Source organism: Elephantulus edwardii, unplaced genomic scaffold, assembly GCF_000299155.1.
Source record: "Elephantulus edwardii isolate Elephantulus edwardi_28Jun2011 unplaced genomic scaffold, EleEdw1.0 scaffold00104, whole genome shotgun sequence".
Classification (NCBI taxonomy): domain Eukaryota; kingdom Metazoa; phylum Chordata; class Mammalia; order Macroscelidea; family Macroscelididae; genus Elephantulus; species Elephantulus edwardii.
The window spans coordinates 8,517,202-8,530,827 of NW_006399854.1; the positions used below are offsets into that span (position 1 = coordinate 8,517,202).

The following is a 13,626-nucleotide window of genomic DNA, read 5'->3' on the forward strand; positions in this document are numbered from 1 at the left end:
ACCACCATACATTAATGATGTATAATAAATATTAACAAACTCCATTTGTATTCTTTTTCTAGGGGGACACTGGGCATTACAACTTACCTGGACAAAATTAAAAACTTCTTGGAATCAATAGAAAAAGAAAAAGATTCTCTAAGCAAGCTCAACGTAAGGTGGGAGAATATATCAAACCATCTCTCTGACATGGATAAGAAGTTGCTGCAAAGCCAAATAAAGCAATTTGAGCATAGTTGGGAACAAGTGGAACAATTGGTTCAGAAGAAGTATTCTCAGCAAATAGTGGAGTCTGATGAACTTAACTGCCTGATGCGTACGCTGCAGGATATTGAGATTTCTCTTCAGGAAGAGCAGCAGCGTCTGCAGTTAAGACTGGATTCTCCAGAACAACAGGAAGAGGGCCAAAGTGTGGTTTCCTTGGCTACTGACCTCAAAGCCCTCGAACATAGGTTTTCTGTTTTAAAGGGAAAGGCTGACCTTCAGATGAAGAGGATCTGGGGACAGAAAGAAAAGAAATCTGTGGAGGTTGCAATCAATAATTTGCAGAAGCATCTAGAAGCACTGGAACCATTATACGTAGAGGTGGAAAATCAGATCAAGAAGTGTGAAATCAGGAGCAAAATGAAAGAGACTCTTTTGTGGGTTAAGCATCTGTTGGGTGAATACACTCCTACCGCTCCCCTTCTCCCAGTAGACGTCCTGTCACAGCTCAGAAGGTGCAAGGTGAGACAGGATGAAGTTCTGGAGAAGCAGGAGGTGGTAGACTCTTTGGCTGAAGAGGTCAAAGCTAGTAGTCCTCACCTGCCAGCATATGAAACCAATGATTTAAATAACCTCCTACAGGATTTACAGACTCAGTATCAAAGGCTAGTTTTAGCAACTACTCAGAGGTCACAAGAATTAGAATATAAACTGGAAGAAAGGAAAAAGTTGTTTGCCCTAATAGAGAAAGTTCAAAGGTCACTGCAGAGAAATGAAACACTGATGATTCCTAGCGTGGTAGCGTCCCCCACAGACGTGGAGCTGGAACAGCAGCATGTCACTCTGAAGGCCTCTCAGGAAGACTTACAAGAAGTTCAAGGTACAATCCTAACATATCAGGAGGAACTAGAAAACCTCAATGAAGATCTTACTGTGTTTGAAAGGTTATTTATGTTCGATCAGTTGAAAACTCTGAAGGCTAGAGCCGACAGAACGCAAAGATTCATTCAAAATAAAAATGATGAGGTGCAATACAAGATAAATATTTACAGAGAATTTAATGAAAAAACATCTGGGCTTCAGAAGGAAGTTGACAATATACAACAAAATCAGCTGCTGCAAAATGAAGGAGTAAGCCAAGAAGATGTTAAAGAGGACTTCTGTAGTCTGAGAGACAGACTCATAGCTGTTCAAGCTAGTATCTTGCAAGTATTAAAACTTAAAGAAGTGTTTGATTATATTGGGCTCAATTGGGATCCTTCACTACTTGACAAATTGCAAGTCCAAGTAGTGGAAAGAGAAAAGGAACTAGAAAAAAGAATTAAGAAGTTGGACTTATTTATAACAGAACGTGGCCGATATCAAGTATCACTAAGTAAAATTAGGGCTGTGGATTCAAAAATCAAAGAAAGGGCTGAAATGGTGCTAAAATCCTTTAGTACTTCACCAGAAAACTCTTTACTCAGTGCCCAAATTTTAAATCAGAAAATAGAAAAAGTCACGGGTTTGTATCATGAGACAATAAAGAAATTAAGTGAAAGTGAGATCTTTGATGAATCATTCAAAGAGAACGAAATATTGCAAATAAAGCTGTACACAGAAGAAATTGATAAGTTACACCAAGTTCTCCAAAACTTGGTACTAGAATGGCAGCCGAAAGAAAGAACGGAAGAGAGTTTACAGGACAAGCTGGATAATTTCTTTCATGTTTTAAATCAGATCAAGTCCCAGTTACAACAGCCTTTACTTACAGAGCTGGAAATGAACCATATTAAAAATGAAATAGATGATTGTGAAGCATTTCAAGAACAACTTCAGGCCGAAGTTCTCAGCATTAAAGCTATAATTGCTCTTGATAAGCAGAGAGAAGAACACGATTCAGAAGCTAGGAATGACGTGGAGACAAAATTGCATGACTTTGAAGATCTCCAGATGCAGCTTAACACAAGCATTGTTTTGCGCACCGTAAGTTTTTTTCTTTAGCTTCTAATTTTAATTTGACGCCTTTAACGTATGTTTTAGTCTACTTAATATTGATACTTCTAAAGAAATTATCAGTTCTAGAGAGACATATATGGATTAAAAAATGAGAGTGACCATCTTTGAGAATTTGCATCAGGCCAATTTGAAGAGTAATTTATTTTCAGTCATTAGCTCCTGAAAACATGGTTTGTAACTACATAGTAGACGAGTCTGAGCTTTACTTGTGTTTCCCTTATAGCCCTAGAGAGCTCATAACCAAGCTTTATTTATTTTTTTAAGAAATGGAAAATACTGGTAGAGTTTTGATGTAGAAGACAACAAATAATAGTTAACATTAGTTTAGAATTTCAGACCTGCTAAGCACTTTAAATTTATTCATAGCAACACTATGAGTTGGATAATGTTGTCAGTCCTTCCTTAAAATAAGAAAATTGACATTCAGAAAGATCAAAATTTTTCTCAGAGTCTTTTCCTCAATAATGGAATTAAAATCTGATTCTAGAACAGGGGTTGACAAACTGAAGCCCCCCAACCAAATTCTGCCTTTAGTGCTTGATTTGCAAATAAAGTTTTGCTGAAATCCATCACACTCCTTTTTTTGTGTATTGATTGTGGTTACTTTCATGCTACAATAACAGAACTGGATAGTTGTGACAGAGACAAATGGACAAAAAGCCTAAAATATTTACTCTGACCATTTGTAGTAAGTTTGCTGATCCATGTTATAGAGCATATGAAACAGTAGTTTAGCCACGTTATCAAGAGGGCAAGTCCTTAGACAAATGTATCATGTTGGGAAAAGTGAAGGGTCAAAGAAAGAGAAGAAACTCCTCAGGAAGATGGGTTGATGGCAGTGAATGCAGCAGTAGGCTCAGGTACACCAGAGATTGAGGATGGTGCAATGTAGGACAAGGTTCTGGTCTGTAGTTCACACCCTTACTATAAATTGTAATCAACTGAATAGCACCTAACAACAATAACAGTTGTAGAACAATACCAACATACTCCTTTACTTTCCTCTGATAAAAGGTCTTTATCTTTGGCTTCCTTAGAATTCACATTGTGCTTGACATAGGTCCTTGCACAACATTTTCACTTTATAGGTTGGATAAAGTAATCCTCCTCTTAAATGTAAAGGATCAATATAGAATATATTTTGATAGATATAAAGTGTCATTAATACAATAAAGTCATATTATGAACCTAAATATATTCTTTCAATACCTGTTTTTCGAATGTTGACTAAATGGAGTACATTTCTATTTTAATACGATTTTGAGAAACACTATATGTAATAAAAACTCCAAATTATGGTTTGAACTGGGTTAGAAGAGATCTTTAAAGACATTTATTTCAATTGTTTTTCAATGCGAAGATTAATGTTTAGTGATGTTAAGTGATATTCTCAAAGCTATAGTTAATGGCACAACCATTAATTTGAAAACATAAGAAGTATAATTTATTTTCTCTTTATTTTTTCCCCCATGGTTTTATTTGTTATGGTTTTAGATAATATTGTGGTTGTTGAGTACCATTGAATTGGAACCAACCCATAGCTGACCCTCCAGCAGACTTTCAGAGGCAGTTAATCGCATGGGAGGAGATTGCTCATCTTTCTCTCTCAGATTTTATATAGTGGATGCATTAATTTAATTCATAGTTCAAGTACAAGGGTTTCAGAGCAGGAACCTATATCATTAGATATGATTCCTGGGTTGTATTATTTAACTTAGATTAGATTTCTTAGCAAACCTGTAGAAACGTTTTGTTTATACAAGCAGATACATAGTTTTAAGTACTAGTATAAAAATAATCAGGGAGTTCTGGTGGCCTAGTGGTAAGGAACTGTGCTGCAATCCCAAAGGCACATCGCTGGAATCCACCGGCTGCTCTGCGGGAAAAGATGGGTCAGCGATGGGGCAGTTCCAACTTGATGGTTTACAAGAAGTGTAAAAATAGGGAGCTCTGAGGCACTAATGTGTAAGGCATAGTGATGCCAACCTAAAGGCAGGCAATCCAAATCCACCAGCTGCTCTGAAGAAGAAAGATGGGCAGTCTCTTCCTGTGTGATTTGTAGTTTTGAAGATTCACTGGAGGATCAGCTGTGAGACAATTCTGACCCTACGGCAAATACTAATGAGTACAGTATTAAAGTGTGAGTCTCCTGATCTTGGAAGACACCAATACCATTATGAATGCATCCCAATTTAAGAGTGACTGAAACCCCAGAATTTTGACTACTTTGTCACAGAATCTACCCTTTGATTTTCCAGAATGGATTAAATGACGCTTATGAAAATATGAGCCACTACACTGAGGCGGTCACCAGGGCGGTAGAGCTCATCACAGCCCTTGATGCCATCATCGCGTCCCACAGAGTGAACCTTGATAAGCCAGAACAGTCACTGCACCTCTCTCATTGGAAACAAGAGGAATTTGATTTGACAATAGCAGAAATCCAAGACCTCAGTGGAAGGTTGGGGGCTGTATCCAGCCCTGAAGTCAATCTACAACTTGAGTGTGTTTTACAGGAGTTAATTTCTAAGAACTCAGCTGTGAGGGAGACAGCCAAAGTAAAGGGAACTGAGGTGGAAAGGTAAGTGTTTCTTTCTGAAGGCAATGCTTTAAGAAAATAAAAGTGTACTTCTATAATATATAAAACATATAATAATATGCAATATAAAAAGTATACATTATTTTAAATAATTATCAGGTGCACATTAAAGAGAACTAGGAAAATATGGAGATCTAAAGAAAAACTGGTAAATATGCATTCGATTCCTTTTTTCTTCATGATATTTTTCCATATGAATATGTTCTAGTAGCACTGATCAGAAGCTTAGAGAAGTGGAAGACTCAGAGAGGTGGTTACAGGAAGAGTGGCTGCCGCAGTGGGCTCACATGTTAACAATGGTAGTGGGAACAGTGTTTAGCTTTGTGGTACATAAGGTCACAATGAATTTTAACGAATTCAGTGTTATCTAGCAACACTAGTAGTACTGTTTGTAAACACAAAAGCTTGAAAACAATGCAGATATTCATCAATATAGTTGTTGTGAGGGGCCATCAAGTAGATTCCAACTCTTAATGACCTGATGTACAAACCTCCCCCCCTCTCGCCCCCCCCCCCAATCCTGCCTGATCTCGTATCATTCCCAGTCTCTGTGGTGCTTGGCTTAGTGTCTTAGTCACAGTGTCCATCCATCCGTCTCATTGAGGGTCGTCTTCTCTTTCACTGATCCTTCCCCCCCAACACTATGCATAATTAAGTAAATTCAGTACAGAAAATAACATGAGTGAATCTATAGATTATATTAAGTTTGAAAGAAATAAAATTAATTTAGGAAAAAAACACCAAGTACTTCTTATTTTGGCAAGCTTTTGCGAATCTGATGGATGAGAAATGGTGATTTGTGCTTTAAATTTTGTGTTGTGTTACTTCTAATGAGTTTGACCCCCACCACCTGCCTTTCTATTTAAATGTGTATCCCCTCACTCACTTTCTTTGCTGTTGAGTCAGAACCAACTCATACTTGGCCCTCCAGCAGCTTTTCAAAGGCTGTATGTGCATGTGCAAAGGTTGTTTACCTTTCTCCCATGGAGCCACTGGTGGATTTGAGCTGCCAGAGAGGTATCACCTTTGGTTTAGCATTACATCTCCCTCTTAGACATTCAGGCTTCCTCAGGTCTAAAATGATTCTTCAAACCTTTATTTTTAGTCATTTGTTCTATTGATTTTCTTGTTAATTTGTAAGCATTATTTTACAAATCTTTGTAAATATTTTGGAGACTCATCCTTTGTGAACAATGTCACACGCAAGCAAAATCATGCTGAAAATTATCCAGAAATGGCAGGAACATGTACAACAACAGAGAACTACCAGATATAGAAGATGAATTTAGAAAAGGCTGTAGATCTTGGCCGTAGATCATTCAGGAGACTGGACTTAATGAAGAGGAATGTGGTATCAAGATTGGAGGAAATCATTAACAACTTGCATTATGCATATGACACAACCTTGTTTGATGAAACTAAGGAAGACCTGAAGCATTTGCTGAAGAAAGTCAAGGATTGTAGTCTTCAATATGGATTAAGGCTCAATATCAAGAAGACAAAGATTCTCACCACTCAACCAATTGCCAGCACCATGATAGATGGAGAAGAAATTGTGATTATTAACAATTTCAGCTTATTCATCTACACAATTATCTTTCTGTCATCCCTGAGTCATTGTCCAGCTCCCTGGTGCATAGCAAGTAATTGTGAAGACTGCAGCGTGGATCAGGTGCACCTTAGTCTCCAGACTGACATTGCTTTTCAATATTCTGGAGAGGTCCCTGACAGCAGATTTTTCCCAATGCAATTCACCTTTGATTTCCTGGCTGCTGCTACCAAGAATGTTGATTTGTGGAACCAAGCAAACTGAAGCTGTTAATCTTCAGTCTCTTCACTGTCTATCATAATGCTGTCATTTGGCTCAGTGGTGAGAATCTTTGTTTTCTTGATGTTGAGCTTCAATCCATATTGAAGGCTGCAGTCCTTGACGTTCTACAGCAAGCACTTCAGGTCCTTCTCAGTTTCAGCAAGCAGGGTTGTGTCATCTGCATAACATAGATTGTTGATGAGTTTTGCTCCCATCCTGATGCCACATTCCACATAGAGCCCAGACTCCCAGATGATCTGTTGTGCATACAGATTAAAAAGGTATGGAGCAAGGACACATCCTTGGCATACATCCTTCCAAGTATTAAACCATGCATTGTTTATCTGCTCTGTTCTGACGACTGCCTCCTGGCACAAGTTTCACATAAGCATAATCAAGTGCTCTGGGATTCCCATTCTTCTCAGAGTTAGCCACAGTTTGTTGTGATCCACACAGTCATATGCCTTTGCATAGTCAATAAAACACAGATTGACTTTCCTGTGATATTCTCTGCTTTCAGCCAAGATCCATCTAGCATTAGCTATAATATCTCTGGTACCACGTATGTGTCAAAAAGCTGGACAATGACTAGGGATGACTGAGAGAGGTTGAAACCTGGCTGCTCCTTGGAGGCAAGGATTCAGAGGCTTTATCTGACATACTCCGGGCATGTTGCAAAGAGGGACCAGCCCTTGGAGAAGATAGTTATGCTTGGTAGGGTGGAGGGACAGCACAAGAGAGGAAGACCCTGGATGAGATGGAATGATTCAGTAACTGGGATAATGGGGGTAGGTGTGTCAGAAACAGTAAGGTTGGCACAGCATAGAGCAGAGTTCAGGGCTGTTGTACACAAGGTCACTATGACTTGATGGCACGTAACGACAACAACGATGGCTACACAATCAGCATACTTGGCACCAACAGTTAGGGCTTAAAAGATGAGTTCCACTGGGGAAGTCTGCTGTCAGGGGACCTCTCCAGAGTACTGGAGAACAACGATGTCAGTCTGGAGACTAACGTGTGCTTGATACAGGCCATGGTCTTCACAGTTACTTGCTATGCATCAGAGAGCTGGACGATGACTAAGAATGACAGAAGATGAGTCAATGCCTGTGAGTTGTAGTGCTGGAGAAGAGTATTACCATGGACCACCAAGAGAACAAACAGGTCCATCTTAGGATAAAATCAAGTTTCTCCTTGGAGGCATGGATTTTAAAGCTCCATCTCACATACTTTGGGCATGTGAATCTTGGAGGCAAGGATTTTGATGCTCCATCTCACATACTTTGGAAATGTGGCCAGGAGGGATCAGTCCTTAGAGAACGACATCATACTTGGAAGGGTGGAGAGACAGTGCAGGAGAGGAAGACCCCAAATGAAATGGGTTGACACAGTAACTGGGGTAATGGGGGTAAGTGTGTTGGAGTCAGTGAGACTGGCTTAGGGTAGGGCAGGATTCAGAGCTCTTGTAGGTAGGGTCACTATGAATCGCAGATGAGTTGATTACACATTCCTTTGTAGATACACTTGCCATACCAAAGGCACATGGTTCAAATCACACCAGCTCCTATGCAGAAAAAATATGGGCAGTCTCCTCATGTGTGATTTACAGCCTCTGTAAACCTACTGGAGGGTCAGCTATGAGTTGATTCTGACTCAGTGGTACACAGTAACAACAGCAATGTCTTTGTGACACGGTCTTCTTTTAGACAGTCTTCCTTGGGTAGGCTCCAGTCTTTGTCATCTGCCTCTTATAATTCAGGGAGTGAACAAGAAAACTGGAACTTGGTCAGTACCATCAATGTGAAAAACTAGTCCTCTAACTTTGCCTTTTCCCCCTCTATTTTCATTTTCACATAGTTTGAGGGTTTGAAGATTTGTTGATTGTTAACCACTATATTAGCATGTTTTAGAAGGATTTTTTTCTTTTACAAAAATATATTATGCATTTTTTAGTTGCTTTCAGTGGAGATTTAGGCTAATTTGTATTTATAATTTTATTATATATATATATATATACACACACACACACACACACACACATACATATAAAATTTACTTCCTTTCCTCCAACTTTATAGCATTCTTTTCCTGTTTGTAACAAACTTCATTAATTAAAATCACTATATACTATTTTACAAAATGAATTGTTCTAATCTATTTAAGCACAGTGTTATACATAAAAAGTACCAGTTTTACTTTTTTAAAAATTTTTTATTAATTTGTGTGTGCGTATCATCAAATTGGATCTGACAGGTTCAGGAGGAGATTTCCCCTCCTTCTCCAGTAGAACATTTTATGGATTAGAACCACATATCTCTGGGATTGCAGTGCAGCTTCTTGCCACTAGGCCACCGGAGCTTCCTCAGTTTTACTTTTTAAAACTCTATGAACTTTGATAAATGACAATAGTTATAGAAAGGCTTCAGGCCTTTTGTTCTTAGGGTCTCTATGAGTCGTGCTCAACCTGACGGCAATCAACAAGAAGAAGGAGAAAAAAGCTTTTACTATATAAAAATGTCTTTCTTATTTAGAATAAACTTCTTATGTTTACTATTAATTTTTTAAGATTAAATTTTGGACTAAATGAGTCAAAAAATGAAATCATTTTTATGACTGGTTTTATATAAAATTTTGTCCATTTACATCTTGCTAGCAGTGTTTAAGGATACAATTTTTACTTTACTGAAGTGAGCTTTTTTAAAAAAAGAATTTTGTTTTTTATTATTTTTTTGTGTGTGTACTGTCAAATCTGATCTGACTGGTACAGGAGGACATTGCCCCTTCCTTCTCCAGCAGAACATCTGGTGTGAAGTGAGCTTTTTATAAAACCTCTCCAACATAGGTGTTTTAAGTACAAACTTTTATGTCTACTGAAATGTGGACTTAATAGACTTATGCAGGAAGTGTTGTTATTGGTGGTGGTGGTGGTGGTGGTGGTGTTAGGTGTCATCGAGTTGAGTACAACTCAGAGACTTTTGAACAAAAGATCTGAACCTAGTCCTGTCCTGCGCCATCCTCACACTTCCTGACACACAAGAACCCATTGCAGAAGTCACCCTGGCAGTCCACCTGGTTGAGCGTCTTCCTCTCCTTCACCAACTCTCCACCCTTCCCAACATCATGTCCCTCTCCAGGAAATAGCACCTCCTAGTATGTATGTGAAGCCTCATCATTCTTGCCTCTGATGAGCACCCCTGCTGCATCCTTTCCAAGACATATCTATTTGTTTTCTTGACCATCCATGGAATATTCAGTGCTCTCCTCCAACACAACAGCTCAAAGGCATCAATTCTTTTTCTGTCATCCTTATTCATTGTCCAGGTCTCAGATGCATAGCTAGTAATCAGAAAGACAATGGCCTGAATTAGACGCACCTTAGTCCTCAAACTGACATCAGTACTGCTCAATAATTGGGAAGGTCCCTAACTGCAGATTTTCCCTTTGCAGTGTGTCTCCTTATTTCCTGACTGCTCTTACCAAGGGTGTTAATTGTAGATCCAAGCAAGATTAAGTTGTTGACAGTTTCAAGTAGTCAGTATACTTTTGTTGAAATGCATTGGAAGTAGTCAGTGTACATTTGTTGAAATGGAAGTAGTCAATGTACATTTGTTGAAATTCATTGAAAGTAGTCAATGTAAGTTTGTTGAAATGCAATGAATATATGGAGAATCTTCATATTTCTTTTATTAAATACACAGATTTATTCTAGCAAGTTAGAAATTTATCACATGAAGTAAAATTTATTTCCCCCCCAACTGTGCCTTATTAGATGTCTTGAGAATTACAAATGCTATAGAAAAATTGAAGAGAAAATTTGCATCAACTTGAGCAAAATGGAGGAAGTTCTTTGTCAGTCCGTGCCCCAGTTGCCATTATCTTACAAAGAAGCTTTAGAACGCTTGGAACAGAGCAAGGTAATGGTATTCAAAGTCTCTTGTAAATCTGTGCAAAATATACAGTGAGTAAAGGTTTCAGAGAACTGACTCTGTTATAACCCAGAGAAATTTTCAAGGTAAGTTCATTCTACTCTTAAGAAAAATTTTTTTTAAGAAAATTCTTTAAACCGAAGAATAACAAGTAAATAAAAGACAAGAAAGAAAATGAAGCAATGGTTTTGAGAAATTTAGTTCTTTGCACTCACAGAACAGTCTTACCAACTGGCATATTTTTTTTTACTGATTCCTTCCCCTGCCCTCCCCTATTGTGTACTATCAGAACTCAGCACAGAAGATTGCCCCGCCTTCTCCAGCAGAGCATCTGGTAGATTAAAACCATGTACCTTTGGGATTGCCACTAGATCACCAGAGGTCCCACGATTTCCTCTTTTTAAATTTTTGTATTTTGTCCTGTTTTGCTAGATACTAGATAATGACAAAACCTTGTCAGCCTTACTGCAGCCTGAATATTTTGTTTAAACTTTGTTGCTAAGCACTTTTAATTTTTCTTATTTTCATCTGTTAGAGTCTGTGGCATTAGGATTTGAATAAGAATATTCTAAATCACCTTCTTTAAAATCTACCAAAAGAGGAAAGGAGGGGGAAAACCTCAAATAACACCCAAAGTTCTACAGTTGCTTCAGTGGTTAATAAAATATTGGGCTTAAATTACAACAAAATATATTTCAAGATATTCACCTTTGAAAATAAATTTTTGTTAGAAAACATTTGTTTTATGAGACACTATTCTCCCCACAGTCCCAAATTCAGAAGTAATTTAAAAATACACTAATAATTGCCACTTAACTCAGATTGACAGATGTGCTTCCATAGGAATTTTCTTTTTTAAAATTGGGATATAATTGTTTGTTGTTGTTCTTGCTGTATGCCATTGAGCTGAAACCAACCTGAACTGACCCCCTAGTGGGTTTTTCAGAGGTAGTAAATCACACAGAGATTGCCCATCCTTTTCCCACAGAGCAGCTGGTGGATTTGAATCATGTGCCTTTGATATTTCAGTGCAGCTTCTTTTCACTAGGCCACCAGAGCTCCCCTATAAAGACTTTTAAAAACATAGATCAAGAAATGTGGTGGAAAATTGAAAATCATGAGTTGTTCAAGATTTAAAAACCATTTATTAAAAAAAAAAAGAAAAACAAAAAACAAAAAAACCCCCATTTATTAGTGTCAGAAAAATTATAGATAAGACTGGATCGCATTCCTATTCCTGTATTTTCTTTCAGGCGTTGGTGTCAATTCTTCTATCAAGTAAAGAAGAGTTGGTGACACTACGGCTGATCCTCAGACACTTGACCCCCATGTGCACAGATGCTGATGGCGGGTGCTTGCTCGGAACCGTGTCTGCTCTGTGGGAGAAATGGTTACGTGTGCTGGAAGCTGCTAAGGAGTGGGAGATGTGCTGTGAAGAGCAAAGGCAGGAGTGGAAATTCATCAGTGAAGAAGTGAGTACTTCATATTCACAGGCAGATCCTCACATTTCCAAACAAATGCTGTTTTGTTTCTGTGTAAAGCAAGTCTCAAGCTGCTCTATTTGTTTACATCACACATATTTTACACAGATGTGGGTTTTTTTAAATTTATTATTAATTTCAGTGAAAATTCTCATAGACTTTGGACTCCATTCATTATTGCACCCCTCTCCCCTTCCAACCCTCCCCCCTAGTACACTACTCTCCCGGAAAAGCAAAAGAAAAATTCCTTCATTGCTTTACAATCCATCCCCCAGGTCCACGCCACTATTCAGCCTTCGCTCTGGACTCCTGTCATGACAAAAACACCTAATGATTTTCCCTCTTAAACAGTTTTCTTCCTCATCCGTTTCAGTGCAGTATACATTATTGAACCCATCTTTCTCCTCCCAACTCCAAGGTCAGTCCTGTTTTACAACAGTGACACCATGCAGTATTTGTCCTTTTGTGACTGAGATATTTCACTCAGCATAACATCCTCCAGGGTCACCCATTTTGAATAATATTGCATGAGTTGCTTGTTTTCCAATGCAGCGTAGTATTCCATTGTGTGAATATACCACAGCTTCTCTATCCATTCGCTTCTAGATGGGCACTTAGGTTGTTTCCAACTCCTTGCTATTGTGAACAAAGCCGCAATAAACATGGGTGTGCATATATCTGCTTGGATGTCAGTTATGGTCTCTTTGGGGTGTATTCCCAGTAGTGGAATTGCTGGGTCAAATGATATCTCTATTTGCAACTGTTAGAGAAAGCACCATACCGCCTTCCACAGTGGTTGCACCTTACACTGATGTTTATGCACGTTGAGTCCCGTTAAAATAATCTCAAAAAAATAAAAAAGGGTTCAACACGTTTCATAATTTTGGCATAGTTTCACGTTTGAAATTCTTTAAAAATAAATTACCTTTAAAAAATATATATAAATGACTACTTTGTTAATCAGGCTTTAAAGTGTTATCTTGTTAAGTTATTGTTTTGTGGGCCAGCCAGTAGAAACTTCTGCATAGCTGACCCTCCAGCAGGTTTTCAGAGGCAGTAAACTGCATGGGAGGAGATTGCCCATCCTTCTCATGCAGAATAACTCTACATTATACTATATATATTATATACATATAACTTGCATATATATATTATACTATAGAATTAGCAAGTAACAGTAGTTAGCAAAGTAAAGTAGCAAATGATAGCAATTAATTTTGAAATTAACTATAACTGTTAATTGGGGAAAACTAACTAGAGTTGTTAAATATAGACCTAGAAATAGAATTATGATGTTCCTTCTGAAAAATTGTCTAAAATAAAACTTTCATAGTATGTATCACTTTGAGATGTTAATTTAATCCTGGTTCAGGATATTTGTATCACATATATTTAGAAAAAAATTTAAAATAGTGTAAGATTATTTTCCTGGCTGCTGGTGCCAAGAGTGTTGACTGTGGAGTGGAGCAAACTGAAGCTGTGGACAATCTCAGTCACTTGGCCATCCATTCTGATGCTACCAGTTGGTCCAGTGGTGAGAATCTTTGTCTTCTTGACATTGAGTCTCAGTCCATACTGAAGGCTGCAGTCCTTGACCCTCTGCAG

General features: G+C 38.1%; 1 protein-coding gene across 1 annotated transcript in view; it reads left to right on the forward strand.

Annotated features, from left to right (window-relative positions):
* SYNE2 (spectrin repeat containing, nuclear envelope 2) overlaps positions 1–13,626 on the forward strand; it is a 342,029-nt gene that overhangs the window by 142,001 nt on the left and 186,402 nt on the right. The window contains exons 47-50 of the mRNA XM_006891797.1: positions 63–2,169; positions 4,461–4,783; positions 10,384–10,528; positions 11,794–12,012. Coding sequence (XP_006891859.1) covers positions 63–2,169; positions 4,461–4,783; positions 10,384–10,528; positions 11,794–12,012 — 2,794 coding nt within the window. The remainder of the gene's footprint in view (positions 1–62; positions 2,170–4,460; positions 4,784–10,383; positions 10,529–11,793; positions 12,013–13,626) is intronic.